General features: G+C 40.8%; 1 protein-coding gene across 1 annotated transcript in view; it reads left to right on the forward strand.

Annotated features, from left to right (window-relative positions):
• The window catches only part of SSFA2 (sperm specific antigen 2), a 19417-nt gene extending 7198 nt beyond the window's left edge, over positions 1 to 12219 (forward strand). Inside the window, exons 4-9 of the mRNA XM_010282914.1 lie at positions 1753 to 1833; positions 2257 to 2384; positions 3436 to 3586; positions 4725 to 4790; positions 5501 to 5914; positions 12093 to 12219. Coding sequence (XP_010281216.1) covers positions 1753 to 1833; positions 2257 to 2384; positions 3436 to 3586; positions 4725 to 4790; positions 5501 to 5914; positions 12093 to 12203 — 951 coding nt within the window. The 3' untranslated portion in view covers positions 12204 to 12219. The remainder of the gene's footprint in view (positions 1 to 1752; positions 1834 to 2256; positions 2385 to 3435; positions 3587 to 4724; positions 4791 to 5500; positions 5915 to 12092) is intronic.
• Positions 12220 to 13251: the final 1032 nt, after the last annotated feature.

Below are 13251 nucleotides of genomic sequence, written 5' to 3' on the forward strand. Positions count from 1 at the left end.
AGCTGTCCCTCCTCTGCCATCCCTGTACTGCTGTTCTCTTAGGTGGTGATCCAACTTAGGAGCCTGCAAGCTGCTGCAGGAGGCTATGTGGGCAGAGCAGTTGCAGACTGTGCTTGCTTATATATGAATACATGAAGACTATTCTGTTACAGAGCTTCAAAAATTTCTGTGGGTTTCACTGAAGGACAAACATGCGCCTACCTGCACCGTATTGCAGGTGGTAGGATGTAGTGAACTTTTTTAGGTCCTATTGTTTTCTTTTTTTTGCCACTTGTCAAAAGCTAGAGGCTAGTCCAGACTGACTTTGGTTGTATGAGCTGGCCCTACTTCTGGGAGCAAGCTTTGGTATTGGGACACAGCCCCGCAGTGGAAAGTTGCAGTCAACTGGGTTTTAAGTCACCCATTGCTCAGGGTAGTGGACAGTGTGCCTGGGAGTGGATGTTTGCAGAATTTAACCTTCTTTGTAAAGTTTCCTGTTGTGTACCAATTGCAGCCTTGACTTGTGTAAGGTTACAGCGTGCTGCAAGTACTTTTACCACTTACACGATGCTAACTAAACCTGCTGAAGAAGAAACATCTGTATTACATCCAGAACTCATGCTCATGCATTTTTAAAAAAAAAAAAAAAGTATCGGAGGGGATAATAGCATCTCCTAGCCCACTTGTTCTGCTTCCAGAGTAATTTGTCTAGACCAGTTCCATTTTGGGGGCTTGGTCCTTCTCATTATAGAAGTTTGTATGAAACCATCTTACTTAAAATACATAGTTCCTTGATGCTGATTTCTCCTACAGCTGAGATCAAGTTTGGCACAGAACATACTCAGCTGCTAAAGAAGAAGTTGCGATGTTTCAAATATATGATTCTGGTTTTAGGAAGGAATAAGAGGAATAGATAAATTACTGATAGAACAGGGAACAGAGAACACTGGGAGAGGAAAAACCAAACATCGCCTCGATGTGATCATGTTTGAGCAAAACTCTTCTGGATTAATGGACATGCTTCAAATTTTCCATGGCGTGTCAATAGTCCTTTGAATTCTTTCAAAATTATATTGGACAAGCTGTCGTTTTCATGTTTGAAGAGGTAAATGTTTTTGCTGTTTCCACTGTTCTTGTGCCAGGTCTCCTACATGCAACATGTTGCCCCTGAATTTTATCTGGTTGCTCCATTGTCGATCTAACATGCAAATAGAAATTCTTCAGCAGTCGTCTTGTTACGAGAGACCATTAGCACACAGCGGTCTTTGGATGTAGGCAATGTAGTGAGATTAAAAACCAAAATCAACAAAGAAACCCAAACTAAGAAATAAACAAAACCCCACAATAAATGTGACTGGAATCATGATTTTAAAACGGGACACACTTTAATTTGCTCAGTTCTGTTTTGGGAGTTGTTCTTTTTATCATTTGCTGAGACAATTGAGACTACTGAGTTTTCAGACACAAAATGCCTGCTGCAGAAAAACTTAGCTTTTATTCCTACATACTTTGTCAGACGGGATTAATTTGGTTTTTCACCTGCAGTGCATTTGGATTACAGAGCTTTGGTGCACATGCTTCAGTTAAGAGGGGGCACTGCCATTTTGCAAGGTTTCCTTTTCCTGATACAATATTTACATAGACAGCAGAAATCACAGTACCAGCAAGGCTTTTGTAACAGTGGCTGCTTGCGGAGTATCTGCACGTTTGAGGAGTTCTCAATAAAGGGGATTGCAGATTTTCCCATTTCAAACTGTTTATTTTTTTCCCTAGTACCCGGTGATGAGGGGTCAGGATCTTTCAGCGGCCAGCGGTTACACTACTCAGAGATCATCCATTCTACCTCTCTATGAAGTAAGTGGCCCTATTCACACAGTGGTATTTAGTCAAAACAAAACATAAAGAAACATCCTAAATGTGCTACAGGTTGTGGTAATTTGGGGCAGTTCCCTATCGTTGCTCTCAAGAGATAATAGATGACCCCATCCTGCAAATAATGTTAAAAAGGGATCTAAATACATGGAAATCCTTTCATGTGTTTGCTCGTATGATACATCTGAAAATATTGTTTTCTTGAGTTATTGTGAGTTCACAACATGCAGCCTCTGTAGTATACTGAAGTTGCTGAGGTTCTGCTTGACTCAAAGGGCACATCTGGGCAAATGCAGTTATAGGATCCAAACTTATTTTAATTCAATTTTTCCATGTAATGGATTATTATCTTTTTTTCTCTCCCCGCCCCGCTGCTTTGTTGTTTGGTTTTTTTTTTTTTTTTAGAATACTTTCCAGGAGCTACAAGTGGTAAGGCGAAATCTAAACTTATTCAGAACCCAAATGATGGATTTGGAATTGACTATGTTACGTCAACAGACAACAGTTTATCAGCACATGACAGAAGAGGAAAGGTAAAATGGTCTTTTTAAAAAAAGAGAGAAAATACTCTGAAAATACTTCAGGAAGTGTGTCGCTGCCCCTGCAATCAGAGCAAAAAATCTATTAGTTTAATCTATTAGTTTCAATTTGAACAGAGTTGGAGCTGAGTTTTTACCAAGAACTTGTTTACTCTTTTCTTTATATTTCTCCATTCTTGAGTTTTTTCTTCTTTGTTTCTTCTGATCTCTATTTCTCATTAATTGCTGATTTGTTTCTTCATCCTTTCTCCAAAGTGATTTTACAGCTGTGGATTTTAAGGACTTTTATCATAGGATAGTGGGGGGGAAAAAAATCTTAAGAGAATTTCAGCTTAGGTTGCCCTCCATCTTCATAGATGTAAATAAAAAATGAACATTCTAGCATTCAGATGCTTTTCTAACTTACTGTGGCCACTCAGCAGGCTACATGTGGCATTCATATGCTGGCTCTGTGTGTTTATGCTCACCATGAGTTGCAGCAGCAGCTGATCTGGAACAATTTTCAAAACTGCTTGTTTATTTACTTTAGTTGAATCATCTCTTGACTAATCACTTTAAAAGTAAACATGTTTGAAATCAGTTTGCCTTCTCAGACAATGGCACCCTGGCCAAAATGTAGCTGCAATTGCTTGGGAACCTAGAATCATGCACAAGTAATATGTGATTACTGCGTTGCTCTGTGATTTTTGTTGTTACCGGTTTTAAATTGGATTTGATATGATATATGTTTAAATGCCCATTTCTTCTGCATTCATATATTTAAGCTTTTAAAGCTAAAATTTTTGGAGCATGTTCTATGATACACCATGTTGTTTAGTTTTCTCCACGAAGTGAATTATCTCATTTCTATAAATGGAGAAAGACTTTTGTTCCATTTAGGGGTTTCAGCTAATTTTTCCATGATGGAGGAATTTTCTGTCTTCCACTTTGAATTCTTTTGCATGGAGTCATTTACTTATGGGACTGTCCTGCTCAGTTCCCCCTTTGTGGTGTGCATCTGAGTACAGTGAATGCCCTTGTTCTTTTTATGATGGACTTGGTATAGATACGAAGCTGATCAGCTACAGAGTTTGAGAAAGTCTGTCCGCATGGAGCTACAGGAGTTAGAGATGCAGTTAGAAGAACGTCTGCTTGCTTTGGAAGACCAGCTGAGAAGTTTGCACATGTCTTCACCTTACAGACCTCAGACACACGTAGTAAGTATTTTGCAACAACATGATATGGTTTCTCAGTGTAATGTTCGTCACTCAGAACCGTTAAAACTCTTACAATGGGATGATATCTGGAGAATCTAATGATGCTGTGTGTATTATCAGGGGTCTTATTTTATTGGTTTCAGTAAGTGTTTCATCTTGAGGAAAAAGTGTGGGAACAGAGGGACTTTCTCCGTGTTAACACATATCAATATATATCTTCTGGGGCTTTAGATCTGAGATTTCAGACTCTTCTGTCAGTGTTTTCTTCTTTTTCCTCTTCATGACCCCGAAATCTCACAGGTTTGGTAGGTAGTGCTCAGGTCTGAAATTCTTGGGGGATGGGGATGGTCTTTCTAGAGTTTTCCTCCACCTTGCTTGTGAAATGAGGGCAGAGATGAGAAATATACAGTGTTTCTCTCCCAATAAATGGGGTGTGCTTCCCCTCTAGTGCTGCCAATCAACGGAACAAAAAACCAGGAAAATCCAGTTTTCATCTTCGGCTTTTTCCTCCATTGACTTTTGTAGCTCCTTCAGATCAACATGTGGTTCCCAGCCAAACAGTGGGAGAAGCTCTACTCCCACAGACACTCCCCCAGAAGTCCAAAAGGGGTGGATAAAGAAGACAGCTTGAATATGTTTGTTGGTGGCGTGGCGATATACTTTCACTTCTTTTTCACTCAGCAGAAAACTGTCCCTCTTTCTTCTGCTGCAACTCTGTCATCAGCCAAACAAAAGAAGCACAGATCAAAAGTATCATATGTTCTTCCTGGGTTTCATTCCTCTTTCTTAGCCAGTCCTCTTCTGTAGAAGCAGTACAGGCCCAGGCCACATCTTTCTCTTCAGTATTTTGTCATGGGAAAAAAATTGAAACCCAAGAACAGGAAAATATGGTATTACTGTGATCCCAAGCCAAACCTGCATTCTTTGAACCATATAAATATCTTTTTATTTGTAAATCCTTTTATAGAAGAGGGCCAGATTTAAAAATGACTGAAATAATCTTTCTCCAACCAGCTTTGCTTCCTCTTTCCAAATTTCTGCTTTTACAGAAAGTTGTCTGTGACACAGCATATTTATATATTAGCTTCTGACAGTGTTAAAAAAATCCTCAATGCATTAACTTGACTTAATTTTTCAGGGTATGTATGGAAGCAGAAGTGCTGATAATCTGTCATGCCCTTCTCCATTGAATGTCATTGAACCAGTAAGTAATTGTTGTGTGCTGTATGTTTTCCTAAGGAAAAGAACCAGGAAGGGATTTCTTATAAAAAGGGTGTAGGAGATTCATTTGACCCATGATCTTAGAACTACTTTACTCACTTGAGTAGTTCTGTTGAGAACAGCTACATTTTCCCTTAGGCAAAGTTAACCATAAATGTAAGTAGCTGTGAAGCCTTGTAATGTTTTTAAGAGGAATATGTAGAAATGAGATGTTGTTTGCATTTAGTTAATACAATGACTACATGATGCATTTTCTAGGGAAAATTATTTGTTATTTTTCTGTGCATTTTGTGCTAGGAGTTCTGTGTAAGCTCCTGAACTACTGAAAATAAGTAGTTCAAAGACTGCAGAAAGAAAAGAACAAACTTGAATTGTTTTAGCAAAGAAAAACAAAATCAAGCCTTTACGTGTGTCTCTGTCAATGGCTCTGGCAGGATGCATCCGTATTGCAAAAGTCAGTGGCTTGGGGAACTGCCACAATTCTTATTTATGTTGGCTTTCGAAAAAGCCCATTCCTTTTTATGATCCTCTTTGTTGCAGTCATAAAGGCAAAGCATATATTTATTTTATAGCTGTATTTGTTACATGGAGGGAATGAGTAAGTGATTGAATAAATAAAAAGAAAGCATAGTTGTGTCTGTATGTGACTTTTTGATATGCTTATTCAGGACTGTTTCTTTTCTGGATCCTTAGGTCTCCGAACTTATTCGAGAGCAGTCATTTCTGAAGTCTGAACTGGGTTTAGGACTGGGAGATCTTGGACTGGAAACTCTGCCAGCAGAGGGTACAGAGTCCGTATTCTCCCATGGAAACTCTGATTCCTCTTCAGTGTGCTCTGGTCACGCAGGTAGAAAAGCTGCTGTTGGATCCTCTGAACTAACAGGAAGGTCTAAGAGTCAAAGCAAGAAGTTGTACCGAGCCTCCGTTGCCTTAACACCAACTCCCCCCATGAGAGCAGGTGCTGGGCAGCAGAGGGAGAGCTCTGAGGAGCTTGCAGACTCCAAGCCAGAAATGGAGCACAAACTTGAAAAAGTCCCTCTTATGCCGTCGGTTGATGAAATCCACAAAAGCGTGGAGCAGGAGGAGCTGCAGCAAGTCATACGGGAGGTGAGGAGGGTGGGGCTGAGATCTAGGGTGTTTGAATGGTGTTTACTGAAAACTAAAGACAGGCTACCTGTAACTCTTGGCCACTGGGGTTTTCTCTTCCCTCACAAGCCAAGGCTCCACACTGTTACTGTCCTATTTCTAAAGGCTCAGAGCTTGTCACTAGATGTTAAAGCCACAGCTGTATTCTTGTGCAAAGCAGTAGACTTTTTTTAGTGATAGTGGTTAGCACATAAATTAATAGCTAGTTGCTACTCTAAATCTGTGTGAGAAAGAATTTGCCGTCTCTACTACTTGGTTAAGCAGTAGTATTTCAGATTCCCAAGTGAAAATTTCTCTGTCATTTTTGCTTGCTAAAATGGTTGGAGTTGGAGTTAATTTGATTGATGAAATACTCTTTCTGAAACAACTCTGTACTAAATGTTTAAAAATACTTTCCCAGTCCTCTAACCCAAACCACTAAGGACTGTAGGAGTGTAAGTGAAGCAAGCTGTAGTCAGATGAGAAGTTATTTCAGACTTCAAGACTGACGTTGCACTGATGCTGTTGGACTCATTTTATTGGCAGTCAATGAAAGTGAAGGGTGCTTGGTTATTTTTTTCTGCAGGCCAGGTTAAAAAACAGGACTAAACCCACATGTTTTGTTTGTCAATGGCATGACAGAAAGCCTGATGGCAAGTAGTATAAATGGGAAAAAGGAAGCAAAAGAAACTTCTTGTTCTCAAAAGCAATGCCCGTGAGAAAGTGGAGCGAGCTCTCTGCTGTGAGTACACAGCAGAGGGGCATTGAGAACCTGTGGGTTTTATTCCCTCTCCTTCACTGGAGAGGGACCACTTAGCCTTTAGCTGAGGGTCACTGACCCTTAGCCTTTAGCTCATACCTTGAAGCTTTGGTACAGCTCTGCCTTAAACCCCTCGAAAGGCCTGGAGAGATGTTATGCTCAGGAATGTACAACAGGCCAGGCTGTGACACTGCCATCCAGGGCTGCTTGCTTTGAGGCTGTCAATAACTGGAACGAGCTTTGCCTTTGCGTTGTGTTTAAAAAAGGTGAGAGACAAGTTGCTCATCTCACAATAAAACGTCAGCTGTGATGCCAGAAAGATCTTTTGCCATGCCTTCACCCTTCTTCTCTCAGTGCAGAAAGAGGCAGAGTATACTGGACCATAAGGTAGCCCTTTGCTCATTGTCTGACCACAAGACTGCTGTGTCTATCTCTACAGCAGTAGAGATGTCATGGAGATGTTTTCTTGACTGACTCACTGTGCGTGTTGCTATGCATAGACACTTTACACTTGCACAGTGAGATCTGTGAAGCAGCAGAGCATTTCAAGAAAGTGTTCCTGGTAGAAGATGATGGCTGGAAGCATATGAAGATGTTTTCTTTCTTTAGCTGTGTGTAACTCTATAAATAACCAGAGCTGAGAGTGCAAAGAATAATGCATAGCCACAGCATTAACATTGAGTGAACTGCTGGTGTTAAAAGATGATGCAGTTTGGCAGTGAGGTGGAATGGAGACCAGCTTTCAGTAGGTAGCCTCACGATGCTGAATAGTGCTTTTCCCCATCAGTGGGATGAGTTACGGGAAGTTCCTCTGGAAGGAAGGGTACCACAGTCAGCTCACGGTGAGGTACCACCAGACCAACGACCTCATCATTGCTGTGCTCAACCTTAGGAACTGAACACCTTCTGGTCCTTGCAGTGGAGCCTGTGATGCTACAACTTTACACCTCTACTTTGACCATCACTGGTCCTTGCAGTGGAGCTTGTGATGCTACAACTTTACACCTCTACTTTGAAAGCAAAAAGGTGAATGAGGCAGGGTGGCAAAAATTCAATTTTCAAATGTCTCCCCGCCCCCCGGCCACCCTCCTGCTGCCATCTTCTCTAAAGTAGCTGGAGTGAAGTCAGGAGGAGTCTTGGGAAAGTCTGTGTTTGGAGATGTCATAAAATATTCCCAGACATGCCAAATTCTCACTCTGGTCCATTTTTTTTCCTTTCATCCCTTTTAAAAGGGTTCCTTGCCTAATGCTCAGAGAAGACTTGCACATGAGGTATTTATCACACCTTGCACTTTGCTGCCAATTCTGAAGCAAAGGCAGGAAATTGCATTTGTATCATGTCTAGCCATTCTGTAAAAACCCGAGGGTCAGAAGAGTGGTGACATGGTGGGGTGTTGCTGAAGGAGAAATCGAGAGAGGAAGGAGAGAGCTGTAATTCAAATGTAAAAGCAGCAGAGACAATAATGGGAGCTGGAGTCAAAGTACAGAGTTATTTCAGTCAATATTTTCTCTGTGGTTAGCCTGTGTGAAAGCTCCTCTTTAACTTCATTAATTGATAGCAAATAAAGATGTGTACACTTTGCACAGAGATTGTTCTTTGGGTTGTGTGGCACTGAGGACATTGTAATGCTGAAAGAATCCACACTGAACTGAGAGGCTACTATTCAAAGATGAGTAGTCAGCAAATAACTGAGCTTGACTCACTTTGTAAATGTTTGAGCACACAGAGAGATTGTCCCTCAGTTTAACTTCATTGGCAGCCTGTTTCGGATTGGCTCGGATTCTCAGCATGAGAAGTTTTGCAGGTCAGAATGAAGATGCATTGGTTTAAAGCACCTAGTAGTTTTTGCAGAGCCAGAATATGCTATTCAATACTGCTCAGGAAAATCTTTTGGATTTTGTAAGAGCTAAAACAGAGCATAAATTGAAAAGTGTCTTCCTTAAGTAGCTCTGTTGTTAACACAGGAATTCCAGTTTCGTTGTCAAAAGAAAGAAATCTGGTAGAATACATTCTTGGTATATGCACTCACAAATGTTAAACCCTTGCTTATTCCTCCTATTCTCTGTAGCTGGGTGACCTCATGTTGGGGAAAGAGAAGTCAGGCAGTGTTTCAGAGTATGCCTGGGTGGGTTGTAATGCATGTGAGCTTTGACCTGTAACTGTTTGCTGGCATGAAGAAAACCCATGGTGTTAACTTCTATCGTTAATGGACTAACTCCCACGGAAAAGCATTCAACAATGTGGAAAAAAAAGCCAAACAGCGGCCCTCTTGTCTTGATGAAAATGCAGCCTGACCTCCATTGTAGTATCACGTGAAGCACTTTTTGCTTGACTCGTGGGTCACGGTGTCACTGGCAGTGCCATTGGGCCCTCTGACTCTGCTCTTCTGCAAGATGTAGTAGGTTAAAAAGCTTGCAGGTTTTGTTTTTCCTAACAGTTCTCCATTGTAAATGGCATTTAATGAAGTTATACTTTGAAGAAATGTATGATTTTCCTGTCAGTGTCTGTTTTAAGAGGCTGTAATGGGTCTTTATGGGACAGAGAGATGGTTTGATAGAGAATATTCTCTTTTCCATTTTCCATTGAAATCCATGTCAGTTCAGCATCAATCAAAAATGTCTGCTGGTTGTTCATACTTCCCTTGTGCAGGCGTTGGCTTCCTCATCTTGCTATCTTGAGCATAAAAACCTCACCAGCTGCTGCCATGAAGAAGCGGCACAAGAAGAAAAGGAGTAGAAAATAATTCTTTTAGTTCTAGAAAACCTATCTTAGATCAGGAGTATGAGGGCTGTGAAAGCCTCATGCCCATTTTCTATCGGTAGGTGAAGAACACCCATCTTCAGAATTGCTACTGTGGCACATTTCACTGTCAATCAGTTATTTAGCAGCAACATATTATTACAGTAATGATAATTCTTCCATAGGAAGAAAGATCACTGTTTTACTGTAGTAAAACTATCTATGAATGTGGTATTGTGCTATTAATACAATATTGATTATTAGTGGTGTATCAACGTAGTAAACGTACCATAAATGAGTGGGTTCTCTCCTCTTTCAAATGATCAATTTTTCATTCAGCTGCTAAAAATACCAGTGGAGCATTCATTGACTGCTGCTGTCTTTTGTTCAGAGGAAGCCTTGGCAACGGGCTGTGCCCTCTGCAGAGTAAATGGAAGGTGCACCTTGCCCTAAATCGTTTGTAATGAAAAAGGCAAACATAGGCAATTGTTGTGACACAGGCGTGGGACTGAGTCGCCTCGGGAATCGATGCTGTGCTCGCCACGCAGGAATGACCTTGATGAGTCTGGAAAGGAGGGAGGAAGCAGTGGCAATGAAAAGAAGCAGTGGAGGGTGGCCTTGTTGTTGTCCGGGCAGGAAGGTGAGAGGCAGAGGGCTCCAAGGTCAAGACAGAAGTTGTTGGAAGAGCTGAGAATAGAACAGGAGCCGCTTCCCTTCCATTCTCCACCTCACCACAAGACTGTCTGTCATACTAGACCATTTACTTGCTAATTTGGGAAGCTTTTATCAGCTTTCTGTGGAAAGTGAGGTTTATTTTTGTCTATCCGGCAAGGGAAGGGCACAGAATGACTGTTTTGTAGCATCTTCGCAGACCCACCCCATGTGATGCTGGAGGAGGAACACAGAGAGAGCAGAGGAGGGTTCTGTTACCACAGTGGCTTGCCGGTCAGCTGGGGTGCTGTTTCCCTGTGCCAGCATTTCTAAATCCCAAAGCCCTTACTGCATTGACAGCCGTCCTAACGCTTTGTAGGTCTGTGTGTGCATCAGCACAGACACCCTCAGGACTTGGGGCCATCCATAAGCCAGGTTCTGTTACACACTGGCTTTTCTTTAGTCAGTTAATCAGCAAACAACCCAACTGGAAACCTGTTTCCCAATAACATTATAGTCTCTGAATTTCTGCTTGATGCAAAGTAGTAATGAAAGGAGGAACTTTGCCACTAATGGTTTAGGGATTGAATTGCTTGCCAGTAAGAACAAGGGATAAATAACCTGTTGCTAATGCTGCTGCCACCCTTCTGACGTTGTTGCTTAATCCTTTTGACGCACCAGGAAAAGGGGAGACTTACAAGAATAATTGCAAGATGATAATCGAGATGATGAGAGGGCTACGCAAACATGGCAGGGCTGTTGGGAAGGCTGGGTTTGAGTAAATATTTTCCCCGTGATGTTGATGGGGCATCAGAACATGAAGGGATTTGTTACTGGCAAAATCGGGATTAGAAATTCGGGCTTTTTTCTGGCATCGAGTCTCACGTATTATCGCTACTCAGGCACTTGAAAGCTACTTTGAAATTACACTATGAACAGTATTTTCTTTAGTTTAAGATCAGTTATTCGTGCCAGGAAATTATTTTCCCTTTTCATAAGGAAAAGAAAACTGTGTAGCTTAACTAGGCTGATGAGCGCTTCTGTGAGTGACCCCAGCGGCTGGGCTCGGGCTCTTGCTCCCCTGCACTCTCACCATCGTCATCCTCTGCTGTCCTTGGAACCACGTCTGACTAGTTAGTCCTTCCCCACGTGAAGACTGTCCAAAAAATGAGTTGGTGCCAAAGATTTCTCAGACTTGCGAGCAGCCCGTATAATTTTGATTTGTCACGCCCTGCTGCTTTCTGGCATAATATGCCTTTGTACAACTGGGCTTTGCCTCCTCTTCTCCTTTTCCTTTACTGTAGCTGTCAGTGCTCTGTTCTTTCTTTGTTCTAGCCTCAGCCACGTTCAGGTGCCTGCTAGTAGTAACTCCTGGGTTTTTTTTATGTAAAACTTAATGGGTAAATGCCTTGTCACAATCCTGTGAAAAATAATCTTTGTCAGCACAGATCATATCCCAGGGGCCAACTGATGATGTGAGCAACTGTTGAAGTTTTCTTGTAATTAGGATTTGTCTCCTTTTGATTTATATGAAAACAGCAGTTCATCTTCATAGACTTCGGCCTTTTCTACTGCATAATCCATTTGTAAGGCAGATCAGTCCTGCCTTCCTTTTCAAAAGATAACAACTAATTTCAAAAAGTGGTGCATTTGGGGCATTTGTATATCCTGAAATGCCATTGTCAGAACTTTAGCGTAGTTGGAATGTATTTTTCCTTAACGTAAAACCAGTAATCCTAAGTGTAAAACACAGATATACTTACCATCTGGAAAAATAAAACTACTTGGGTTTGCATTTATACAATTTGCGAGAACTTTAAAATTACTTACAGTTATTTTTCAAGAGAAACCCTCCTATATTTTTCCATTAGCATTTTTTTTTTTAAATTGACCTTTTGGTATTGTACATTTTCATATGTCAATAATGTCCAACGTATTTGCAGTATCATTTAGTTTTATCCGTTGGTTTTACAATTTACTGACCTTAAAATTTTGGTTAATCCCTTTCAGATCAAGGAATCTATCGTTGGTGAAATAAGACGAGAAATAGTAAGTGGATTGTTAGCCGCTGTATCACCCCAAAGCAGATCAGCAACTGCAAAACAAGATACACAGCCATGAAACAGGTACTACAGGTAACCTTTGGCTAACTGCCACAACCAGACTTACTTTTTTGGTATATGAAATATCCCTGTTAACGTAATCCTTGCTTTGTTTGCGTTTTCCTCTTGAAATATAAGTGATCAAAATGGAAGTTCAGTGAATACAGAGGATACCGATAATCCTGGATAGCTTTGGAAAATCAGCTGGTTTGTAGTTTGGCCCATTCTATTGTCAGCTTTCATGCAGCGGTCCTTGGTTTTTGGTTTTGGTGTGCTCTGTGCTGGCTTTGCATGTGAATGCATCATGTGAGAGGATTTCTGTAACTTGCCTGCCTTAGATACGAATATTTTCAAAATACATGCTTAAGCATAACAAGCAGACTTCCAAAAATCTAATTTAGATAATTGTCTTGCTTTTTGTTTTCTGTAAGGCTGGATGTAGTCCGAAATGCTGTGGGATTCTGCTTTGGGCGGCGTACGCTGGTGAAAGTGTCGAGTTGGTTTTGCTTCAGGAGATGTTAAAGCTGCTGAGATAGGCTACTGTATTTGACGCTTGGTTCCATGATGTGTACCTTTCCTTGAGTTCATCTGTAAAGACTTAGACACTTTAACTAGTTCATTATTTTCCTTAAAGCATCAACAAAACTGTGGCTCTCTAAAAGGTTTTGTATTTGTTTGTACGTCCCTGTTGTAAATTTTTTATGTAGCTAATTTCTTTGTTTAATGCATCATGAAACTTGAAGATTTCCAGACGTAACCAATTTATAAATAACACACACGCATTCAGCCTAAGGTTGTTGTTTTTTTAAAAAAAAAAAGAAACACACAACAAAAAATCCCCCAAAACACTGACCTCTATGAGGTATTTATTGTGCAATAACTGATCCACTTTAAGAGCTTGAAACAACCAATAATGGTTTCCACTGCTGTTACTTAGTGCCACTTCAAAAGAAGGAAAAAATCCTGATGTAAAAATTGCTGTTAATTCTTGGGGCGGTTACTATTAGCAGAGTGGTAGAATGACATGAGGTTACTTAAAACTACTTAAAGTTCTGACACTGAAAGCC

The sequence above is a fragment of the Phaethon lepturus genome, unplaced genomic scaffold (genome assembly GCF_000687285.1).
Source record: "Phaethon lepturus isolate BGI_N335 unplaced genomic scaffold, ASM68728v1 scaffold24392, whole genome shotgun sequence".
Lineage (NCBI taxonomy): Eukaryota > Metazoa > Chordata > Aves > Phaethontiformes > Phaethontidae > Phaethon > Phaethon lepturus.